The sequence below is a fragment of the Orbicella faveolata genome, unplaced genomic scaffold (genome assembly GCF_042242905.1).
Source record: "Orbicella faveolata isolate gen_17 unplaced genomic scaffold, um_ofav_v1 contig_34, whole genome shotgun sequence".
Taxonomy (NCBI): domain Eukaryota; kingdom Metazoa; phylum Cnidaria; class Anthozoa; order Scleractinia; family Merulinidae; genus Orbicella; species Orbicella faveolata.
In genome coordinates this window covers 22,269,837-22,293,964 of record NW_028301563.1, presented here as the reverse complement: position 1 = coordinate 22,293,964, position 24,128 = coordinate 22,269,837, and the positions used below count along the sequence as shown (strand labels likewise).

At 37.9% G+C, this 24,128-nt stretch overlaps 1 protein-coding gene across 4 annotated transcripts; it reads left to right on the top strand.

The window, feature by feature from the left end:
- The first annotated feature begins 2,485 nt into the window (after window positions 1–2,485).
- LOC110046808 (inositol polyphosphate multikinase-like) lies at window positions 2,486–22,342 on the top strand. 4 transcript variants are annotated; one of them, XM_089299035.1, is made up of 6 exons: window positions 2,528–2,606; window positions 2,722–2,781; window positions 12,393–12,563; window positions 13,967–14,145; window positions 19,982–20,066; window positions 21,867–22,342. In XM_089299035.1, exons 3-6 carry the CDS (start codon window positions 12,404–12,406, stop codon window positions 22,262–22,264), a joined length of 822 nt encoding a protein of 273 aa, XP_089155161.1. In that variant the 5' UTR covers window positions 2,528–2,606; window positions 2,722–2,781; window positions 12,393–12,403; the 3' UTR covers window positions 22,265–22,342. The 4 variants fall into 4 exon arrangements, with proteins under 4 accessions (XP_020608182.2, XP_089155161.1, XP_020608191.2 ...); XM_020752532.2 differs by having other exon boundaries at window positions 2,534–2,606; window positions 2,722–2,785; XM_020752523.2 differs by lacking the exon at window positions 2,722–2,781 and having other exon boundaries at window positions 2,486–2,606.
- The last annotated feature ends 1,786 nt before the right edge of the window (window positions 22,343–24,128 follow it).

Genomic DNA, 24,128 nt, shown 5'->3' with positions numbered 1-24,128 from the left:
TCTTCACCCGCGACCCGGCCACCAAATGCCTCCAAGTCGGACCACGTTCCAAACAGTACGGCCTTGTCTTTGACAAGAGGGTCGTGGAACCCACCACCTTCCAGTTCTATCCGCACGGGTACGCAGAACCCGACTCGGAAGACGACGAAGAGATGGCCGAACTCTTACTTGACTTGATGTAGTTTCCCCAACCAAACAGTCGTCACCGCACACGCAATGATGTACAATGCTCACTTTTCTCCCTCGTATTCCCCACAAGTAAAACACACCCATTAAAACCCCGAAGTATCATGCGCTGCGGTCACCAGGACCCGGCACCCGTCCCACTTTGTAAAAAATAGTTTTTACCGCACTAAAAAAACATTGACGGCGTCAATTTTATAGTCTGACCATGAGTTAGGGCTGGGGACTGTGTAAATTTTTCCAGGTTGGCCATCTTAGATAAAATCCGGCCTTCTGATTGGTCGAGAACGGTCACGAGGTCACTTGGGCCCAAATAAGCGACTTATACAACTTTTGAGTCTTTTTTCGGTTTGACTCTTAAACGAATATTACCATCCTAGATGAAATAAACAGAAAGGTATATACTTTCCTCTCGATTATCTTTATCTTTATGAAGACCAAGTAATTTGATATGACTTTTCTGGCCCGATCTGACCCTTATTAAAATTTAATTTATGTGCCATTCATGCAACAAAAACTGACAACGAACAATTCGATTTGACACTAGCTAGAGAGATCTGACCCTTACGGAAGATTATGTAGTGCACACTGCATGCAAGTTTTTAATCGGTTCATTGTGATGATCAGAGTTGAATTTTCTTTTCTGGAGAACTTACCTTGCACAGGGTCTCTTAAGTTTAATGAATTCATATTCATTCATGCAAAATTATCTGACAAAGAATCGCCGGGACCATCCTGGATAAAATAATCAAAAGCACACCCTTCACAGGAATTGCACATTAGGAACGCAAAGAATGGTTACACAGGAATTTCCCGATCCACACTATTACTAGCCTGCGTAGCAAGCGTTCACGAACAAAGAGCTTTCCTGCATTCTGGCCGCGCGTAAATTGGAACGAGAGCAAAAACTCGTTGGAGCAGGGGTTGCTCTGCGTGTTATTAGATAGAACGCATGATATGATTGGCTCCGTATATCACATTACGTCAGAGGACACGTCTGCCACATAGGACATAACTGCAACGGTACAGCTGTAGCTCTCACTCAATTTACGCGCTGCCAGAATGCGGAAAAGCTCTTCGCACGGAAACGCTTGCTACGCAGGCTACACTGGGTCCTTACCATTTGTCAGAATAAACCGGTTGGGATGACCGTTGTATAATGGTAAGGGTTTTTCCAAAATCAGCAAACCAACCGAACGAGAGGGCGCTTACCATTTGCAATTCGATTTCTCGTAATTGTGTTCGTCTGATGAGAGACTGGAAACTGGAAAATTTACCAAATGGTAAGAAAATTTCCGCCGTTCCGTTCCGAACGGAAAAAGAGGACTACCTTTGAAGGTAGTGTACAATTTCCGAACGGATTTTCCGGAAAATTGCGGTTCCATTTGACTTTCAACCGAAATTTCCGAATTTTTTTGCTAAATGGTAAGCACCCACTATTACTCGTGTCCAGGTGACTTTGGTCACGTGGACAAGAGGCAAAAATTCGCGTAAAGTGTTGCGTCAGAGCCCGCCACGAGAAAAATGTTTAAAAGAATTCGCCGACACACATTTGCTTCTTATCTATCAGCGAATGTTCTGGCCAGATTTCATGGAAAACCGTCGATTCTACATTCCCTATTAATTCATTTAAAGAGGATGGATTCTCTCGAAAAACGAGTGCGCGTTTTCGCCTTCTAACTAAAGATTTATAAACATGTCATGCCTTTTCAGACGGATATGTCGACCCAAAAAGCCGCCAGCCAACTTTCGCCAGTTTTTGTGGACCGGTAGGAAACAAAAGAAGATTGGGAAAACCAGTTTGAACACCAGTAACCAACATCAATGAGCTCCCAGCTAAACAAAACCAATAGGTTCAACACAAATGAAAGAGAGCGGGTGTCTTTCACCCAGTTACGTAGTCTTAGGGTCGTCACGCAACGCTTCTCCCCACTTAGTGGGGGAGAAGCGTTGCGTGACGACCCTAATAACGGCTGCGAAGGAGACTACTGGGGTACTTACCATTTACATGGGAAAACCGGAAATTCCAGTTGGAAAATCAAATGGTTCGCGCCATTCCGTTTGGGAAGCTTCAGAAAATATGGGCTGTGATTTGAGATGATGCTATTTTTCTGCTCTTTTAAGTCTCTCTAGCTGATGTGGATATACTTTATAGCGATTCCTTCTCTCTCAACGTGGCATTCAAATTGTTTAATGTTTATGCCTGAAATTTTCAGCCGGATGGTTTTTGTAAATGGTAAGCACCCCCAGTTACGATGTTTTTGCTTTGAATCGTTTGGAACAGCGGGAGACTGGGGCCAACAGTTGGGTTAGTGCTTCATGTTAGCATAGTTTCTGAAATATGGCGGCAGAAAGGTCAGAGTCGGCTAGTGATACGACGGTCAAGCCCTTTCCTTACCAAGTGGCCGGGCATTTGGTTCAAGGTGAGCTAATAACTGCTAATGATTTAGCCATCGAATAAAGTTCAGTAACTTATTGTATATATACATATCGTAATTATTTATTACGTGCTTTTATTATGTTATTTTAAACTCCTAGTATAGTTCCACTGTTTAAGGAGTATACTTATTAAAGATTAAAGGTACAAGTCTACTACAAGTAGGTAAGTCTTGTATTACAATGCGACCACTCTAACAGGGCCACTTGGAACAAAACGTGTTGAATCTCTTTCGTAAACAGAGTAATGACGTTGATGGATTTAGATCCAAAAGAGAGCAAGTAGAGGTCTGTTTTGCTCACATCCACTGTTTTGAATTTATATAGGTTTACCTTACTGTAATAAGCATTGAAAGGTCATACACAGATATTACTACACCTACTTTAGCTTTAACACTTAACGTATTAATAAGAGATTTCAAAAAAAATAATAAATGGTAAATGAATAAATATATAACAATTATACAAAAACTTAATACTTAATAAAAAATTTAACGTCAGATCCTATCCTTGTTGGTGAATTATCATAATAATTTATTAATTTGACTTGAAAACTTGCTTCAAACTCGTTCAGGGAAAGCTTGCAAGTAGGTGCACCTTTGAGGTACATGCAAGTCACATGGTGAGTGAAGTGATCTGACATGGAGAGGTCTGGTGCAGAAGCACCAAGAAAAGCACCAATAAGTTGTGGATGCTTTGATCTCTGTAATTTTTTTATTTCCACCTTGCACAAATGAAATGAAATTGAGAGTAGGACCTAAGCTGGTCTTGTCAGAATCCAAATTTTGCCTTTGAACTGGTCTGATGATTTCATGGCAGAGCTCAACTGAACAATGTGACTGCTGGGGTGGCCAATGGGACTAGATTTGATTCACAAACAACAACTTTTCACGCTTGGTCACCGATCAGTGTACTATTTTTTACTTTTCTTTCTCCTAATCACAGAATGCATGTTAAATACCATAACAAAATACCTGTTCAATTCATTTATACGTGTTGTTTTTCACAACCATGTTCTTCTTTGTGTTATATACATGCAACTAATAACTTAAAAACGCAATTGAAAGTAAAAGGATTGATCTGATGATTTTATAGCAGAGCTCAACTGAACAATGCGACTGCTAGGGTGGCCAATGGGACTAGATTTGATTCACAAACAACCAACTTTTCATGCTTGGTTACCAACTAGTTTACTATTTTTTACTTTTCTTTCTCCACTAATCATGGAATGTATGTTGAATACCATAACAACATGCATGTTGAATATCATAGGGGGTCTGGGGCTGACTGTCATGGCGGTCAGTAGGTTCGTGTAATCGTCTTCCCCAAACTATGGCATATTGGTAATATTGTCGAGACCTACACAGCACTGGTATTGAAAAATGAGTGCCAAAGAGAAGAAATGTGCTTGGGGGTCAAGCTCAACTGCTGAAGATGACATACTAGACATACAGATTTTGGAAAAGTTGTCTAACATCCACAATGATATTAAAATGTTAAAGATCTGAAAGGAGAGATTCAAGCAGTCAGGGCTGAATTAAGCGAGGCAACTAAATCCCTTAATGCCATCTGGGAAGAAGCTAAATGACTTAAAATCAAAAATCAGAAATTAAAAGAAAAATGTGATAGTACCACTAAAGAAAATGTTAAACTAAACAAGGAGATAACCACTTTGAAAAGCCGCATCATCAAACTGGAAAACTATAGCAGACGAGAAAATCTTCGCCTGTACAACATTCCTGAGAATCTTGGAGAAAGCATCAAGGAGTGTAGTAGGAAAGTCATGGATGTTTTAAATGAACTTGGCGCCAATCCAGATAACATAATGTTCTACGCAATCCACTGAACAGGGACAACAACAGCATCTTCAACCGCTTCTACCGGCGTTGCTTATAACGAAGATCAGGCAGAAACTAGAGAAGAAGAATCTTGCCATCCATGTCCACCGCCAGTTATAGTCCATTTCGTTTCAAGAATGGATTGCGACTGGGTCTTTGAAAACAGAAGAATGCTAAGGAATAGTTCTTTTATCCTCTCAGATATTTCTGACATCACTAGTCAAAGCTTGATATTCATTTATGATATATATATATATATTTTTTTTTTGTCGGTACAATGGAATACCATTATATTTTGCTGTTTGATGCTATCGTTTCCTGAAAGCTTCTTACACTCTTGGTTCTTTTATTTATTTATTTAATTATTTATTTATTTATTAATTTATTTTTTCTTCTTTCTGTTTTTCAAAATGTTTTTGCTAAATTTGCATACTTTGCCAGTCCAAAGTACACTGATTTAAGTTGCCATAGTTTACATTTTTCCCTCTTTCCAAACAAACAGTCCTGAGTCCCTGTGGTCGCACTAAAGGTGTGAATCTTGTGATCCCTTTTAATTTAACATGTTTAGTTATAGTTTGCATTACTATGCCATGTTTTATTTTTCATTTGTGTGTGATTATGGTCTTCAAATGTACCGAGTTAATCAGAGACAATGGGACTCTTTGTACATGTCATCTACATGTATATGCACTATTTTGTGTCATTTGCGGTCCCATTCCATCGTAGCTTTCAACAGTCCTTTTTTACTGGCTATGTTTAAAACCTTTGTCCTTTTATTTTATGTAGTGTTAGCCCCGTGTTTATTTAAACAAATGTTGCTTTATCCGACACCCATTCTCTCTGGAGTGATAGCTATTGTACAGTTGTTTTTCATTGCAATTTATTTTTATGATGATTTCTACCATGGATCACAATGATATTAAGTTCAAAGTTGTTTCGCTAAACGTTCGTGGAATTCATACTTTTGTAGAAAGGAAGGCAATTTTTAATTGTTTCAAATAGAATGTTTCATAGCCACAAAGGATAACAAACTTCAGATCCATTATAACAAATGGAAACCCCTCCTTCAACTGATAGGACAATAGCTGAACTATTTATTATTTATTTCAATACGCTATGCCTCCCTTTTTTGTTTTTTTTTTGTTTTTTCTCTCTTTTATTCTTGTAGTGTAATGTAGGATTTTTCTTTGGGCAATAGAGTAGTGTAATATATATTTATACATGTAGAATCTGTGATGTAGTTTGTGTACTTGTAAAAATTGTACAAACCCAAAAACAAATAAAATACACACAAAAAAATGATGAATACCGTAACAAAATACCTGTTCATTTATACTTGTTGTTTTTCACAACCATGTTCTTCTTTGTGTTATACACATGCAACTAACAACTTAAAAACCCAATTGAAAGTAAAAGGATGTTGTTGATGCATCCTTTAAGTTGTTCTGTTAATGGACCTTTTTGGTGATACGGTGGCCATTTTAAATCCTATTTCAAATAGCTATGATGGGATACTCATGGGGGCAAATACATACTAATGCCCATTGCTACTTGTAATAATGGAATTGGCATCCTTCTGATCTAAGCCATTTTAAAACGTAAACAAGTAGTCTGTGTGAAAAGAAAGATTCTGTCTACAATGTTCAAATATCTCTTTTTACATTCTGCAAATTAGCCAAGCGATGACGTGATTATACTCAAACAAATTTTGATCAAATATGGTGAAAAAGTGTATCTGGGCCAATTTGTATCAGGAATGTTTTATTTTTGGCAGTAAGATTCTACTAGATGTGCTTCACAATATGGGCTTAACTGTTAACACAAATATGATAGGCCAAGTTTCTGGCCTATTTTAAATGTTTTTTGAGCTGAAAATCACTGAAATTGTAATCAGGTTGGAGGAGACTGGAAAAGAGTGAGTTGCCATGGGAATAGAATTTTTTATAGATCTACAATGGGCGACAAAAGTGTTGAGACACGTGACAGTAAAATTCAATTTTTGAGTGTCTTGGAAACATTTTCCCCCCCCTTCCCCCCAAACAATGTTGATTTTTCTATTTTTTAGACTGCTCAGGCCACAACGCATACACAACATTGAATTGGGGGGCCGGGGGTATCAGAGAATTAACGCTAGATGCATATAAAATAGAATAAGTGTTTCAATATTGAAAAGCGTCATTTTCTAAGAGTGTCTTACCTACTTTTGTCGCCCACTGTAGGTTTGTTTCCGGTAGAACTATTAGCCTGCCAGGTTTCAATGGTCTCTGCTGCAAACTGACCGAGATTAAACAAATTAATTGCTATTTACAAGTAAAAAAAAAAAACACTGAACTTTTTCTACACTAGGTCATCTTCAGGGTAACTAAAGACTAATTGCATATTTAATATACAGTTGAACCTGTACATAACAGGCCACCCTCGGGACTTGAGGAGCTGGCCGCTTAGTACAGGTGGCCGTTTAATACAGGATCACTAAAAATACTCACTGGGCTTGGTCTAATGTCAATTTTAATGGCATATCATACAATAACACTTCATGCAAGAAAACAATAGGACAATCAAGACTCTTTCAAGCGATCAATACTTTAAACAAGGTTCAGTGCCAACTTGTAAGTTAACAGTATAATATACATAACATTGTGTAAAAGCACTGTGCAATGAATTGTACTCTACTCTTCTACAGTATACAGTACTGTATTTCTACAACTTACAGTTCACAACAATATCTCATTCTGTCATTTCATAGTTGTTACATTCAATTTCATAGTTGTTACGTTCAGGGTGGCTGCTAAATACAGTTAAAATAACAAAGAAAGACAAATGTAGGACTCCTATAGGGTGGCCTTGCCTGCTAATAGAGGTGGCTGCCTAATAGAGGTAACAAATACAGCGTTTGTATGAAGGAAAAATAGGGACTTTGAAAACTGGCCACTTAATAGAGGGTGGCCGCTCAATATAGGGCCGTTATATACAGGTTCGACTGTATAATTTTGCAGTGTAGCAATGGACCCCTCTTCAAGTGCCTTCTCTGCAATTTCACTAAAAACACAGTGTTCAGCTTCAATGGCCACTGCTACAAACAAATCGATGGATGTGGTATGGGGAATCCTTTATCTTCTGTCCTCGCAAATATCTTTAAGGCTAAATTGGAGTCAGATGTTGGAAGTCAGAAATTCCCAGAAAATGGAAAAGAAAGTGCATCACTGGCCACCTCCACAGAGCCAAATGTATCTCTTCTGATTTTAACAACGAAATCAAAACAATTGAAAAAAAACTTTTCCAAATGCTGGACACTCTAAGCGCTTTATTTCCCAAACAGTAAACAGTTTCCTGAATGATACTAACAGCTGTAGTGACTCTGAGCCTGCCCACCATCTATGTTTGAATCCTCTGCATTCTCTTAGCTGGCGCATACTTTGCACGGCTCAATCTACTACAAAGCGTAGAATCCTCAAAGGGCTAGTGATCCTACAATGGAAACCATCTTTAAGCAGACAGGTCCACTGCTAAATTGTGGAACTGTTCCCATTGGGAATTGCGTAACTGATATATTACAGTCAAACTCAGAAAACCTAAATATGTCTAGAATGTTTGTTGTGTTATGATCAATCATGAGTGAGACCTTCAACCACAGAAACCACAGAAAACGGACAAGTTTTCATCGGTCACGGAACAAACTTGTTTTGTTTCAAATGGGTCTCAAAGCAAATCCTCTATTTTGGTTGTACAAGAAATTGAATAATTGCTGTTACTGACATAAAACACTAGTGAAGAGGGTTCGGGATATTTTTGGCGTGAAAAAAACTATTTTCACAAACCAATGCAATCTGCTGGGCCAACATGACTGGCTGCCGTTGAATCACTTAAACAATCCAAATCAGTGCTTTCGTTATTTCATTTCATTATTTTTATAACAACTAAAAGCAATGAGTACTTTTGGTGAAAATGAAGTTTTCCATGATATTTTTGTTATACGTTAATCAAGTGCAAGTGTACCCGGGAAGGAACTGTGGAAAATGGAGGTGTTTGCTGTTAGCCACAACTGATTCCAAAATTAGCAAACACTTGAATTTATTGTTGTCAATCTTTCCAGGGTCTTCAGATCACCAAATCTATATAGGGCACAAGGGATTGTAATTGTTTGCTTAAATAAATTGAGTCATTAGTTTAAACAAAGATGATACCAAGGTTAGCAAAACCACCAAAATTGTAAATGTTGATTGTCCCTAAAGTACTTCTAGCCGTGTCAAATTAATTCTTGCTTCACTTAAGTAATGGTACGCATCGACGGGATTCTGTTTTCCAAAATTACTCAAACTAAGTGCTGGATGTGGTTCTCAATACAAAAGAAGAGCAATTATTTAGACTTTCAATAAATATAAAGATGGTGGGTGTATCTTGGAAGAAAGTGGAAACCAAAACAAAATTTATAGTTCAGCGACCAATAGAATACATCCATTTTCACTAGTTTTTTGTGTTTGAAGATCTCACAGAAAACATTTCAGACATATTTTAGGTGTTCATGGTTTTCTGACTTTGACTGTAAATATGCAATTAGCGGACCTGAAGATGACCTAGTATTAAAAACGTTCGGTGTTTTTTAACCTTTTTAGCCTTGTAAATAGAAATTATTAATTATTATTTTTTAAAATCAAAGCAAATATTATGGACATTTAATAAATTGACATCAGTTTTTCATGCATCTGTCCTGCTATTGATCCTGAATTTTCATAGCATTGTCAAAGTAGCTGTTGATCCACGAGGCTATAGCCGAGCAGATCCACAGACTACTTTGACAATGTTGTGATGAAATTCATTGTCAATAGAAGGACAGACACATGAAAAACTGACGGCAAGTTGTTTTTTGCAATAGCAAATTGTTAATTTGTCTGCTCTCATTTGTTGGGTCATAAATTCATGTGTCTGTCCACTTATTGACAATGAAAATTAGCCAATGAATATCCAAGAATTTCTGGAGTTATTGTAAAAACCTTTATTTATTGTCAATCCTCTAATTTGCATATTTGACATATTTTTTTGACATATCATTGGAACTAATGCAGATATTTGCAAATGGTAAACAGTGTTTTAAATCCTTTGTGGAATTCTTTGTGATAGACCTAAAAATGCAAAAGGCAACAAAAAAATACACAGGAAGATCTGAAAACAAACTTATTTTTATTTTATGAAAGAGGTTTTTGCTGTTAAGTAATATTGCATGAATGCCCAGGGGGAAATGACTCTATTGAACATGCATTCTTTGATTGTCAATCTCTCTTGAAATTATGTGACGAGTGTCTTCAATGGTTCAATAGTTTACACCAAATCAATGTCAGCCTAACCCCACTACATTGCTTTCTCAATTTACCAACACCAAACACCAATCTTTCTGATAACCAAACAAAGGATTTGCGTCTTCTTCTGTTATATGCAAAGCAATACCACTATCCTTGCAAAACAATGCAAAAGAAACAAGATACCTCTGAATTCATATCTAAATTTATTATCCAGCTTGAAATAGACAAATGACTCGACGTGACTATGTTGCCCTTTCCCCCAGCTATATACATTTTTACAAAGCTAGAGAGACATATTTTTTGTAATATTTACTACCATATACATTATTGACTATTTTTCATTAGAATATTATCAGTTGTAACAACCCTCTTTTCTGCACTACTTTTGTAATTTGTTGCAATATTGTAATATGTTTTTATCAATAAAATAAAATAAAATTTAAAAAAAAAAATGAATCCCAGGGGTGGGGGGATTCCCATATGAAAAGGTGGGGATACTGGTCAGAGAATTTGAATTAAACCACTGAAGGAGACCAATCTGGGCGTGGATCAAGCTTTATCTGAATCCTAAGAGATACCACTTAAAATGGAAAAGGCTTGATTACAAGCCACTGTTCAGGAAAGGAGCCTGTGCTAGTAGACTGGTGGAAATTGAGCCTAAATTCGAAATAAGAGTGAAAGAATGAAACACACGACTGCTCTCATGTGGCTTTGATAGCTCAGCTGGTAGAGCATTGCACCGGTAATGCAAATGTCGTGGGTTCAAATCCCGTTCAGAGCCTGAAATTTTTCAGGTAATTTTTCCAGTAGTATTATGGCTGCATTCGCATATTTCATTCTTTCATTATTTAATTGCTACTGTGGGACATCTATTATCATGGAAATAAGAGTGTTTTTTATCATTTTTTTCGAGTGCACCCCTAAGTGAGACAACAAGCATCCCTCGACTTTTTCATATGTGAGTGTCACCCACGGTTGTGGACATTAATGGGCTCATAGACCTTTCTGGCATTCCACTTCAGTGGATACGAGCAATAGTCCCAGAGGCGAGAGTGAGGTTTGGGTGGACATTTTCATACATTTGCTGTATTTTTGTCCAACCGGACCTCGACTCAGCGCCATTGTTTGTTGGAATGCGGGAAAGGTCTATGTGTCTATTATTCATCACGGTGTAAGAAAAAACAGATGAATTTTACTAGTTTGTCTCACGATGGAGTCACTTTGAGATGTTGATCGCGAACTGAAATTCCTGAGGCATGGATAGCTACAATCGAAAAGCACAACAGTCGGTCAGTTGCAATGCAGCCCTATGAGGGAACAGCATCACAAAGTTGGAATAATAATGAGGATCAAAATGCAACTACTCACACTATCGACTCACACCATCCTCAGTCAGTGAAGCATGGTATTGTGAGATGACTTTATAATCATGCTAAACACCTCATAACACAGCCTTCAGCTATCGCTGAAGAAAAGAAGCACTTCTCATCAGTACTTGTTTCATATGGATACCCTTCCTCGTTTGTACAGAAGCTCATGAAAACAACAAGAGCAACAGCTAACCAAGTACCCACACAGGAACTTAAAGGGGCTAGGTCACGCTATTTTAGGTAATTTTGTTTAATTTTGTTGATTATAAGCTCTAAACATCAAATTGGCAGAGCGAAAGTCTTTCGTTTGCAAAATCATGGCCACATAACAACTGAGAATGATTTTCCAGCTGTGTAAATGACATTTTGATATAAACTGATATATATTTGAAAAAAGGTGGGTTGATATTTTTCAAATTTACCCAAATGCAATACATTTTAATCCTCTCCAGTTTTGTCCATCCATGTCCCTTCTTGGCTTTCCTGTGTTTTGTTTGAGATCTTCTATAGTTTTGAGCTGTTTTTGTGATATTTTACTTAATTCTATGACCATTTGATCAGTGTTGAAATTGCCTAACATTGCATGACCGAGCCCCTTTAAATCAACTGCGGTTTTACCCTGTATCAGAGGTGTATCATGACAGAGACATACAGCTTGCTCGTCTGCAAACCTCTGCAATTTCAGAGCATGCCAACAAGTCGGGGTATTTACCCATTTGTGACTAAGTCAAGTTTATTGATCGTGACCCTCATTGGTACACATGAAGGGTCAAGGAAACTATCCATATAAGACTTCATCTAAATAACATCAATAGAAATAGTAGAACTGAAATTCCTGAAGCATGGATACCTTAACAATCAAAAAGCACAGCAGCTGGTCAGTTTCAATGTGAACCTATGAGGGAACTTGGAATAATGTTGAGGATCGAAATGCACCAATAGCAACAAACCAAGGTGCTACAAATAGTGACATGCAACAATTGACCTCATCGCTTGATGAAGACTAGCATTAAAGCAGTTGAAACGTTGCAATTAACATCTTTCAGTGACTCCATTGTGAGACAAATGAGTAAAATTCATCTGTCCTGTCTATTATGTTGTCTACAATAATATAATTCTATCTTGACTTTGAGTCTTGGGGGAAGAGGGCAAAAGAAATGTTCATCACTCAACCTGCAATAAATGCAATTTGTTTCATTCACCAAGCCTTGCAAATAAGTTAAAATTATTGGCCTATTTCAGTTTGGATTTGCAATTTTTTTTTCCAGATGGATTTAAAATGACTGTGGATGACTGTGTGCTAAAACCAGTGCAAAGACCTCCTAAGGGAGAGAGGGAAGTTATATTCTATGAAACAGTATTTGATGAGGCAGAAGAAAGAAATGAGATCTTACAGCTACGGAGATTTCTTCCCCATTACTATGGAGTGGTGGAACTAGGTATCCTAAACCCTAACTATCTGTAACCTCGCCACTGAGCAAAGTAATTGCAATTTCTCACTTCCCTTTTGGCTTTATGCATAGTAAATAAATTACCTACAGAACAAGAGTTAATAGGCCGTTTCTGAGTTGCCTTTTGCCTCTGTGTTAAAACAAGTCTTTGTGAGAAGTCATTCATATGAAAATGTGTTCCCTCTACAAGTTCTTTTTCATGCAAATCAAAATCATTTTCATACAAAAGATTTTGCAGGAGGATTCGTTTTGAAACAGAGGCACAAGGTAACTCGGAACTGTCCTATGATGGCTAATGATGTAATTTTATTATTATGAAAGACTTTAAGTGTAAATATACAATGTAGGTATTTAACTGTAATTAGTGGTGTACAGTCAAAGTTAGCCTGCGAATAGCACTTCAGTTAGCCTACTAATCAGCACAGATTTTAAAATGGTTCATGTTAATAGTAGTGCAACGGTAACTTAACACTTTCTCTTGGTTTACAGTGCATTGTATTTGTGTGTGACACATGGGGAGGGGAAGGGTGAGGGGTGGGGGAACTCCCAGAAAAATTGGGTGGGGGTGTGTGGCCCACTTCCCAAGATCCTTAGTACCCTATTTATGTCCAAAATCTGTGGTTTTCCCTCCCTATTTATGACCTGACCAAAAATTTGATACCCTATTTATGACCTGACCTTTAAATCAATACACTGTTTCAGACCTGCCTTGTCATATTAGTTCCCTAGTTCAGACCAATGTTAAATTGCTGTTAACATAATTTGTGAAGGGCTTTTGTTGACGGTTTTATCTATGATGATGAAAAAGTAGCTTCCTCTAAAAAACATACCTAATTCAAGATGAGGGTGCAAAAACCATACCCTGTTTATGACCAAAATGGCTAAAATCAATACCCTATTTATGACCAAAACAGTTGAAAAACCATACCCTATGGGGCCGCACACACCTATATAGCCCGTATAAGGGAGTACCCCCAGGTGACATACCTATATGCATTTATTGAAAATGCATTTGGTTATCAACCATCATGATTCCTCTCACTGAAAACATCACCAAGAACAAATTATATACATCACCAAGACGCTGTGTAAACAAAATACAAAATAACAATTTATTTCACTTGCAAGGAGTCTGGAAATTGCCTACCCCTCCCCTAACTAAACATAACTAAAATCTTGTTAAAAAAATGATGAACCTCTTGACTATTGATGTCAAGATTTACCATGATTCTGCTTAGCATTGTCTTCTCTTCTTGTTTATTAAACAATTTTTTTGAATGATGTCTATTGCACTGCCTTATAGCCAGTTATTAAGCAGTTGTTGTAACATGTTTGCTAATTTAAGCTTCTTACATAGAAATAAGACATTAATCTTTAATGATGGGTTTCAGACATGACACGGTATTTAAAACTGGAGAATATTACAGGCAGGTTTAATGTGCCTTGCATTATGGATATCAAGATAGGTAAGGTGACATGGGATGATGATGTGGATGATAAATTCAAAGAAGAAAGAAGAAAGAAGTGGCCTCTTAAAGAGATAACAGGCTTCAGTATTCTTGGATTTATGGTATGTGCCTTCATATGTTACATACATGTACACTAAACACACAACCAGCCACAAAATTGGCCAATTCAATTTCTGAGCCGCCTGCTATTTGTAAAATAATATGTGTGTAAGTTATAAAGAGTATTTTAAGGAAAACAGACTCCAGGTTTTTTGGAACATGACAGAATCTTGACTGTGATCTTTGTCTCAGGAAAGTTAAGGCTGTGGTTAAAGAGGGGGCATGGGGTCAGGGTGTGGTGTACATTTTCAATTACACTAGTGCTGTAGGACCAGGGGCGGGCCAGAAGACTCCTGAAATTTTCGTGCATGCATCATCCAACGAAAAATGACATCACATCTGGTTTGAACTGCACTTCGCAGCTTGTTTCACAAAGCAAGAAAATGGCGTTTCGATCATGCATGATTTCCCTCAAATTTGTAAACCATCAGTTTCATTTCATTTTATATTGAGGATGGAAAGATGTTGGACGCACATTACTTAGACTTTTTTAGTAAAAATTTCGGGAAAAGAGAAAAGTTTATTATTGTTTTAAAGGAAAATAATGGAGAGCCGTCTTTCATTGTATGGCGAACTTTACATGTCTGCAATACTGGTAATCCATGTATTTTTGAAGCAGAGTGGTTGGTGGCAGAATTAAAACTGGCAATATCCTCACTTACCTCAGTGTTTCTAAATTCATGTTTTTGGTTTTTTGTGGTCAGTCTATTAGTAATTACACTAGTGTCTTTACAATAGAAAAGATGTGATATTAATATCTAGCAAGTTACACTTTGGTATCATTCATACCAAAATTATAGTAATTTTCTGGTGCAATGTTTGCCTCTGATTTAATATGATTAAACTGCTGAAGTATATTTTTTAAAGCAATTTAATTCCATCAAAAGGGAATTGGTAATCTGAGAGCAATAATAAATTAGATCAACAAAGAGAAATCTACCACCATTGCTTTCATGGCCGATTGAAGACGAATCTAGGTCAGTACAAAATAAAAAAAATTGTATTGATTTGATCTGATTATGGAAATGTTGGGGGGTTGAAATGGGATCCTGGCTATGGGAGAGTAGGAATAGGGGCTAAGGGGGTGTGGGTGTGCTTGTGAATTTTAAGAACCCCTCTGAAAGTGAAAATGTACTGGAGGTTTGAAAAGTTTAAAGCAGAGGTAAAAATTTATATACATTATATCTTGTTTATTAAGGTGGTAAATGAGCAAATACCCACAAGAGAAATACAAACATGAGCAGCACTTTTAGTAATTTCTCTTCAGTTTTCTTCTGAATTTCTCTTGTTAAACTGTTAACATAACATGTTTACACTTGACTTTTGCTCTTAAACCCTTTTGTAGGGGCATTACTAACAAACACTTAACTACAGAGAAAGGTCATTACTAACAAATTAATATAGCTTTTTTTTTACATTTGTCTAGTTGTTGGTCTTTTTGTGACTGATGGAGGTCTCCAAAGTTCTCAATTGATTTTTAATTTTAGTGAATGTGTCACTTAGGGAGAGTCATTGAAATGATGACACAGTTTATGTTTGTCTTTTCTTAGGTGGTTACCTACTGCCACATGCACCCCACACTAGCCTGCAGTGCAGGCGTATTTTGGGTACCCGAAAGTGCACATTTTCATGTTTTCGTAATAGGCTGCCATCTTGGATTTGGTAACTGTGGAGGATTGGGGGGAGGAAATATTTGCTGAGGGAGTAGGCGTTAAGTGGAAAAAATAAGCAATGGGGAGTGGGAGGGGAAGTTCAAGTGCCCCACCCCCTACCCCCCACCCCACCTCTGCACCAGCCCTCAACCAGTCAAGCATACAATTACAATCCAAGATGGCACCATTGAAAACCCGACTTATTTAGCATTCGTTCCAAAATAATGCCTGCAGAGCTAGCTAACCCCACACAGGCATACAATGCCATGATTGAGATGATGCAACGTGCTTTTCCCATGTTTGACATACATGTAAGAGTATCAGTGGACCTGTCCAAATGCGATGTCTTTACTGATAATGGAAATTGCAATAAAGATACAAGTCAAATTGAAAAAACCTTTGAAAATGAGTTGCCAATATGACAGGGATTAAAAGATAATGAACTTGGTCTGCAAACAGAGCAAATGAGAGGGTTTGAAGAAATTAAAGTTGCATATTCATGCTTGACCTCAGGGGGGGGGGGGGTATTGGAACTTAGTGTTGCTGCCATTTAACACTCTTGAAACAAAAAAATAAATTTGATTACGACTGAGAAAAAATCATGACATGTCCAAATTACTGAATTGCCACTAAAACTATCCTCTTGCTTTTTTTTAAGGGGTTCACGTCCCGCCTGTAATGAAGTGTTTATCAATTAAGGGATTGCTTGGGGAAAACATATCTTGTTTAAGGTTCTTACCAATCGTAACATATTTTATGGCATCAGTTTGAGTCCTAAGCAAAAACATGAATTTGCGTCAGTGTCAATCAGCAAGAAAGTTCCGCAAAGCGCGTTATGTGTATGGGTCTATTCTTGAAGTGATACGATCTACAGCTCTCAAGTACTCTCAAGTGCTTGGCAATGGTAAATTTGATAAATGCGCTTCTGTTAATTAGATTCCCTCACGTCTAGAAAACTTTCATTGCACTTTTCTCTTAGTGTAATGCCTACCTAAGAGAATAGGATATTTGAATTGAGTGCAACTTACCTAGAATTCATTATTTCCACTCAAACGATGACTCCTGTGGAATTCAGCGACGAAGAAATGACGACATTTCGTGAAAACACGCCATCAAAACAGCATATTTCTGAAGAAAAAATTGCCCTGTTTTTCAAACAAACTGATATGATGAGGAAGAAGACAAAATTTTGTTTATCGTGGCCAAATAAGGCATTAAAAATATCCAGCTGATTGCAAAATATTGCCATTTTACTTACTGAGAGAACGATTATGCCTTATTCAAATTTGATTTTGCTGCTCAGACCACTTTTTTACCAGATGTGACGTCATTTTTGGTTGGATGATCTAGATACACAAAAAGTGACAGGTGTCGCAGAGTGCTCTCCCCCGCCCCTGTGTAGGACAAAAATTCAAAAAAGTCTGTATTTCTTTTTTGTATTCTTGGTGTTATGACCTTTTCCAAAATTGATTTGTTTTAGGAATTATCTCCAAAGAATGCATAAAATGGCATTTCAGAGCTTCTCATTTTCAAAATTTTCTGGGAGAGCATGTCCCCAGACCTTGCCAGAGGTTTCTCCCTTTGGCACTCAAGTCAGTGTCAGTTGTCTGCTTCATGAAACAAGCCCTCTACTCCCTAAATTAATGGGAACCCTGATTCATTATGATCGTTTTGAAATAATAATTGGCAAATTATGTGACCAGGCAGCTCATTGATAGCTCTCAGTAATATTCAAGCTGTAAGATGTAAGTTCTAAAATGTTTAAGTGTAAAATTAATAATTTGTTCATTTGTCAAAAGATAAGTTAGCAAACAACAGAAAGACAATCTTTTTGTGCCCACTCAGTTAGTATTTACATTTCAAATTAAACAAAATATGGCAAAAATAATGATAATTAATAGGTAAATCTGAGGCAAAAAAGCAAAGAAGACGTTTCCCTTCATCTGAGGTTAAACCAATGGAGTGAGGAAAGGGCACCATTTTTGAAGCTCTGCATTTTCTTGAGTTATTGATCAGAAGCAGCAGGTGATTGATGTAAGCTTTCCATGTTATAGAGCCTCACAAAAAATCCCTCAAGGCCAACTGGCTATTCTTAGTGGCAATTGGCCCGCATAGTTGGCGGTTTTGATGGGTTTTGCTGGTGGGCTTTAGTAGCGTGGTATGAGTGGTAAGAATTGTGTCAGGTATGCCATGAAACCTCACTGAAAAACCCTAGGGATGCATAGATCAGATCTTCGCTCTGAGGAACATCATTAAGCAGTACATCGTGTATAACATCTCTTTGTACATCAATTCCATCAACTTCCTGGAAGCCTTTGACAGTGTGTACCACAACAGCCTGTCGAAGGTCTGCAATCATATGGAGTCCCTCTAAACATGGTCACACATATGGGGTTCTACCAGCAGTTCGAGTGCAGTGTCATTGTGGATGGAAATTTGTCAGATTGGTTCTCTGTGGATTCTCATGTGACAGGGATTAGTCATCTCTCCTATCCTCTTTCTGGCTGCCATTGATTGGATCATGCATAGGACAATGGCTGACAGACCCAGAGGCGTACAGTGGACATTATTTCCCCAACTTGAAGACCTTGACTTTGCCGATGACCTTGCTGCTCTCTCCACAACACATTGCCTCTTACAGGAAAAGACCAACAAATTCAGCAGGTTTGCCAGGCAGGCAGGCTTGACCATCAACATCTACAAGACCCAGGTTGTGTGCATCAATGCCATTCCAGATGTACCAATTACAGCAGGTGGTAAACCACTTCACTTGGTGAAGGAATTCACCTACACGGGAAGTCTTGTCGCAAAGGACAATGCAGCACAGAAGGACATCAAGGCAAGGCTTGGGAAAACTTGAAGTGCATTTTGCAGCATTCCAGCCTGCGTGGAAGTCAAGGCAGTGCAGCCTTAGGATGAAGCTTAGACTATACAACAGTATGGTCAAGCCAGTTGGGCTGTATGGCTCCGAGTGCTGGCGAGTGGTAAAAGGCAATATGGACAAGATAAGTGCCTTTCACAACGGATGTCTCAGGAGAATATGTCGCATCTTCTGGCCTAACAAGTTCACAAATGACGATTCAATGCTACCAGATGGCTTGGGCATGTCCTTAGTATGGACCAGGACTGCATCCCCAAGACTGCCCTCAGATGGACACCACCTGGAAGAAGGAAGCAAGAGCAGCCCATGACAACTTGGAGACATAGTGTGATGGCCAAGCTAAAAGAGATGGGCTTGACATGGGGTGCAACACAACATTCTGCAAAGGACCTGTGTCTTTGGAGGCAGACCGTTGATGCTTTATGTCCCACCCAGGATGAAGAGGACTAAGCAAGAGACCCCTGGTAAAAATCTTTCGATGATCTTGAAGGATCTCTTAATTTCATGAATAAGCAAATAAATAAATAAATAAATAAATAAGTAAATAAATAAATAAATGCAAATAAATAAATGTTCATCGGTATCATTGAGGATCCTGTTGAGGATCTTCACAAGATCTTTAAAAATCCTTTTCAAGGTCCTCAATATTCTTGTCAGGGTCTGTAAGGGTTGTCAAATGTATTGTCAGGGTCTTTGAGGATCGTAATCTTTCTTGCCAGTAACTTCAATGATCTTCAGGAATTTTCGAATCATTGAACATTTGGGAGGATCGTTGCAAATGTCTTTAAAGCATCGTTTATTTAAGGCTCTTTGCAAGATCTTTTGACCAAGGGTCTGGAATTGTTCGACAACTAATACAGTGTTAACTGTAGGTGAAAATGTTAATGCCTTTGTATCTTACTATTTGTAGTATTGAGGTCTCAATTTTGTATGAAGTTACGCTTATGAACTTTTTTTTCATACCCAGCCACCTGCCTGAGCTATCTTTGAGAATGGTCTTACATTTTTAGTGTTCCCAAATTCGCAACTAGTCGATCAGAAGCCATGGCTACTGTTCTCATATCTGTGATATCAAATCAGTGACCAATATGGCCGGAATTTTAGTGGAATCTGGGCATGTTAACTTTTTTTTTTGTTAACTTCCTAATCGTACCTTCTTACGTCTTGCCATCAAAGACAAACCATGGCTCGACCAATCTCAGCTGATATACCACCAGTTCCCCAAAAAGGTACAGTTAGGTATGAATATCGATTAATTTTACAGATGTCATTACATTGCATTGATCTTTGACATTAATGTTACAGGTTTATAACCACAGAAGGTCCTGTTATGAACGCTATAATCGGGAATGGTGTTTAAAGTTGGCAACACTAGAGGACGCTGAAAAAGGTAAGGTGCAAATGATTTTAAAAAATTAGTTTTACTAAGCATAAAACGGAGGTAGAGATTCTGTCCTCTGAGTTCCATCCTTAGAGCATTTCACAACTATTGACAAGTTAACTTTTTGGTAGCCTGAAGTCCCGTTCCCCACCAAACAAATTACCATGTTTACAGTTATACTTCTGCACCCGCCATGATCTGGCAGAAAGTGTGCAGCATTTTCAGATACTTGTGTGGAGGTGAAATCCTCTCATTATTATGTCAAGTTCTTTGAGTGTTCTTTTTACCCCTCAATCAATGTTTTCATGACAAATGTTTTCGAAGTTTAAGTCCTTTTTCACTAAGTTTAATACCGTACATAGTTATAATACTAAGCATGCGGCTAAATAGTCTTACTAGCTTCCAAAACCACGAACAAATGACGAAAAATTTACTATTTGATTCCAAGGCCCTAAGACATGAAATGCTATTGACCACGATACCAAACGTTTGCGAATTGCTTCATTCAAAAATAAACTAAAGCTACAAGGCAAAAGTCGATTTTCTTTGTATTACACTCTAAGATATTGCCATGCCTCTATATAATTATGTATCTTGTTTCTCACTTTAGTTTATATATAACATCTATTAACTCTAGGATATAGTTAATAGGTATGATCTCGGCTTCTCATTACTTTGTTTTTCTGGTGTATATCGTACTATATATATAGGTGTGCGTGTGTCTGTGTTTGTTGTGTTTCCGACCATATTATTCATAGTCAGCTTGTAAACTGACAATCTGGCATTTTTGACCCACTGATTATTTCAGGTTGCCAGTACCCTTAATTAATTGTAACTTTTAGTTAATTTTAATCAATTTGCAAGATGAAGGTTAAAATAAAGGATGTTGTGTGTGTTGGCTATTGATTACACTGACAACTTCAGTATAGAAGGTTTTGGGTTTGAATCCCGGCCAGACAACTTTGTCTCACTCAACTCACTTGATCAATTGCTTTAAACTGCTATTCTTGTCTCCTTCACCTTCACATCCGAAATCAAATAAGATGTTGAAGATCCCATGACATTGTTTGATAGCAGGGGTTTCGTTCACATTTTCAGCAGGAAGGTAGCTATTTTTTAACAGGCGTGCTAAACTGTTTCAACTGAACTTCTTTATAAGAAAAACTTTCCTGTAGATGACCAAACCAGGCTGGCAAAATTGTCCTCACAGCCGGTCAATTTGCCTGCTGCCGGGCCCTTAACGACGTTCCTCTTTCTCAGGGTACCATAGGCTGGGTGGGTATCCACAGTCGCCTTTACAAACTGACCGTTGACTTCACTCATACTTCATATGTAAAGCGCCATGAGACTTTTGATATGTGCGTTATATAAGAATCATTGATTCAAAAGAAGTATTTTAATAGCTTTCTTTCCATCTGTTGAAGCTTTCTTAACAGTAGAGGTGCAACTGTACCTATGGGCCCCGTCTGTAGGTTAGATTTTTCAGTGGTCTTCGCCGGTGTCCATCATTGAAAACGAATTTTGTTAAACGTAGCTTTCACCTATCGTTTGTCTGTTTGTCACTACCGTGAGCCTACTGCGATAAGTTGTTTTTCTGTGAGTATTGGGGGATCAGTATGGGGTCAGTTCTTTGGAGATTAGGTTGCTGTTTTTTTTGTTTTGTTTCTGAAAGTGACTACCACAAGTGACCACCAGCTAGGTGAGGACCCGATCTGAATATCACTGATTTCACTGGAATCCAATTATGAACACAATGCCGCCCTTTTTTTAATAAATGGTGCAGTAAAATTCGTATTCTTTTTCTTGCAGCGTTTCAGCAATTCTTTGGATGTATAGAAGTAGAGTTGACAAGTGTTATTTTGGAACAACTGATTGCACAGCTAATGGAGATCAAAGGGTGGTTCACCGTGCAAAGACTCTACAGATTTTTAGCAAGTTCTATTCTTATAGTATACGAAGGTGACACTAAACAGTCGTTCAGTATCCCACAAACCTTCGAGGAGAAGGACACAAGGTCAGATTTGAACGTCATTCATCATCAAGCCTTAAAGGACCGTCAGCGAGAACTGGCTCCAGGGAAAACTTTGGTAGAGACAAGAATGATTGACACTGCTCATGTGTTTGCGTCATCAGATGTTGATGACAACTATTTATTTGGCTTGGAGAATATTATATCAACAGTTCAAAAATTGCATGCGAATATATGAGAATGGAATTTTGTTGAACGTGTGGATATCTCCTATTCGTTTTTCGAGATATAGCAAGTAAATGTTTCAATACCGCTATTACTGTGCAGTGTTTTGATACAAATGTATTTTGCTGATCGATAACGTAAACATGTTGGGTAGGTACGCCACACTTGAAATAGATTTAGGGCAGCCAATGAATGCTTTTTTCGTTTCAAGTACTGACTTCTTGCCAAGGACCATTCCAATCTCCAGATATGGTAAATTTCCTGATCTTAGCCCAACAGATTGCTCACTCTCTGTCAGACCCGTGGAGCGTCGTAATGCGCAGACATGCACCAGAACAGTTTAGCTTTCATCACACGAACATGGTGTTGGTAGAAGAAATGCGTAAACACATGAATACGCGCAAAGCATGTGGGTACGACAAGTTACCGCCCAGGCTGATTAAGGATTCTGCTTCTGCGGTCGCCAAGCCGCTGACAGTGCTATTCAACTGCTCTATTGATCAGAGTAGGTATCCGGCATCTTGGAAGATGGGACAGATTACACCACTATTCAGAAAGGACGATGAACTAAATAAAGCAAATTACAGGCCGGTTACTGTACTTCCTGCGCTAAATAATATATTTGAAAGACTCCTGGCAACGCAGCTCGGTGATTTCTATAGCTCGATTCTATCGGACTATATCAGCTCTTATAGAAAATTTCACGGCTGTGAAACTTCCTGCTACTCATGACGGAGGAATGGAGAAGGATGAGAGATCAAGGGGACAGTGTGGCAGTTGTATCTATGGACTTGTCAAAGGCGTTTGATGTAATCCAACACTCTCTTCTTCTTATGAAGCTCAAAGCCTACGGATTGGACCAGGCAAGTTGTGCCCTGATTAAGGACTACCTTTCCTCAAGGAATCAGAGGGTCAAGATAGGGGATACTTTTTCAGTGGCTACATGCAAGACGAGGCGTGCCTCAGGGAAGCGTCCTCGGTCCCATGTTTTTCGATATTTTCATAAATGACATTTTCTTGTTTTGCGGGGATGTTCAGTTAAATGCTTATGCAGACGATCACCAAATATATTCATCGGACAGTGATCCTGTTGCGCTAGATGGGCGCATGCGTAACGCAGTCGAGACAGTAAACCGGTGGTACCGGCAAAATGGAATGTTAGCCAATGAAAGCAAACATCAGGCTTTGATCCTGGGAAAATCGGAATACACCTGCTCGTTTCCTAAAAAGGACTCAATTGACATTTTAGGAATGAACATTGATAACAATTTAGATTTTCAAAATTACATATGTCTTATTTGCAAAAAAGTCAACAACCGTTTTAATGTAATGCTTAGGTTCAGAAACCTTATTTCCAAAGACATTTTAGTGAAACTATATAAGGCCTACATAGTCCCTCATTTTTTTTTTTTCTTTATTGAAACAAATTGATATTAATACAGCAAATTAGTTACTTACCTACATAATTATAATAACAACTAATATTACTAATACTAATAATATAATACAACTAATTAGTACTAATAATACTACAATACTACAATACCTACAACACTAAAAAACACCAATATCACTAACAATAGACGGTAACCAAAAAAAAAAATTCCAACAAACTATAACTAAATATTTACAAAATATAATGTAAATAACATATTAATTAGTATTACATGGGTCAACATACAGAAAGTGAATGCATATTAACACCTTTAAATAATTAAGCTTTTACAAAAGGCGACACTATCCATTTAGCTTCAAAGAAATCCTTTGTTTTTTTACTATGCAGACTTATATATTTTTCCGTTTCATATTTTACAGCAATTTTCTTTTTAAATCCATATATATTTGGAAGAATTTGACTTCTTCTACAATCCCATAAG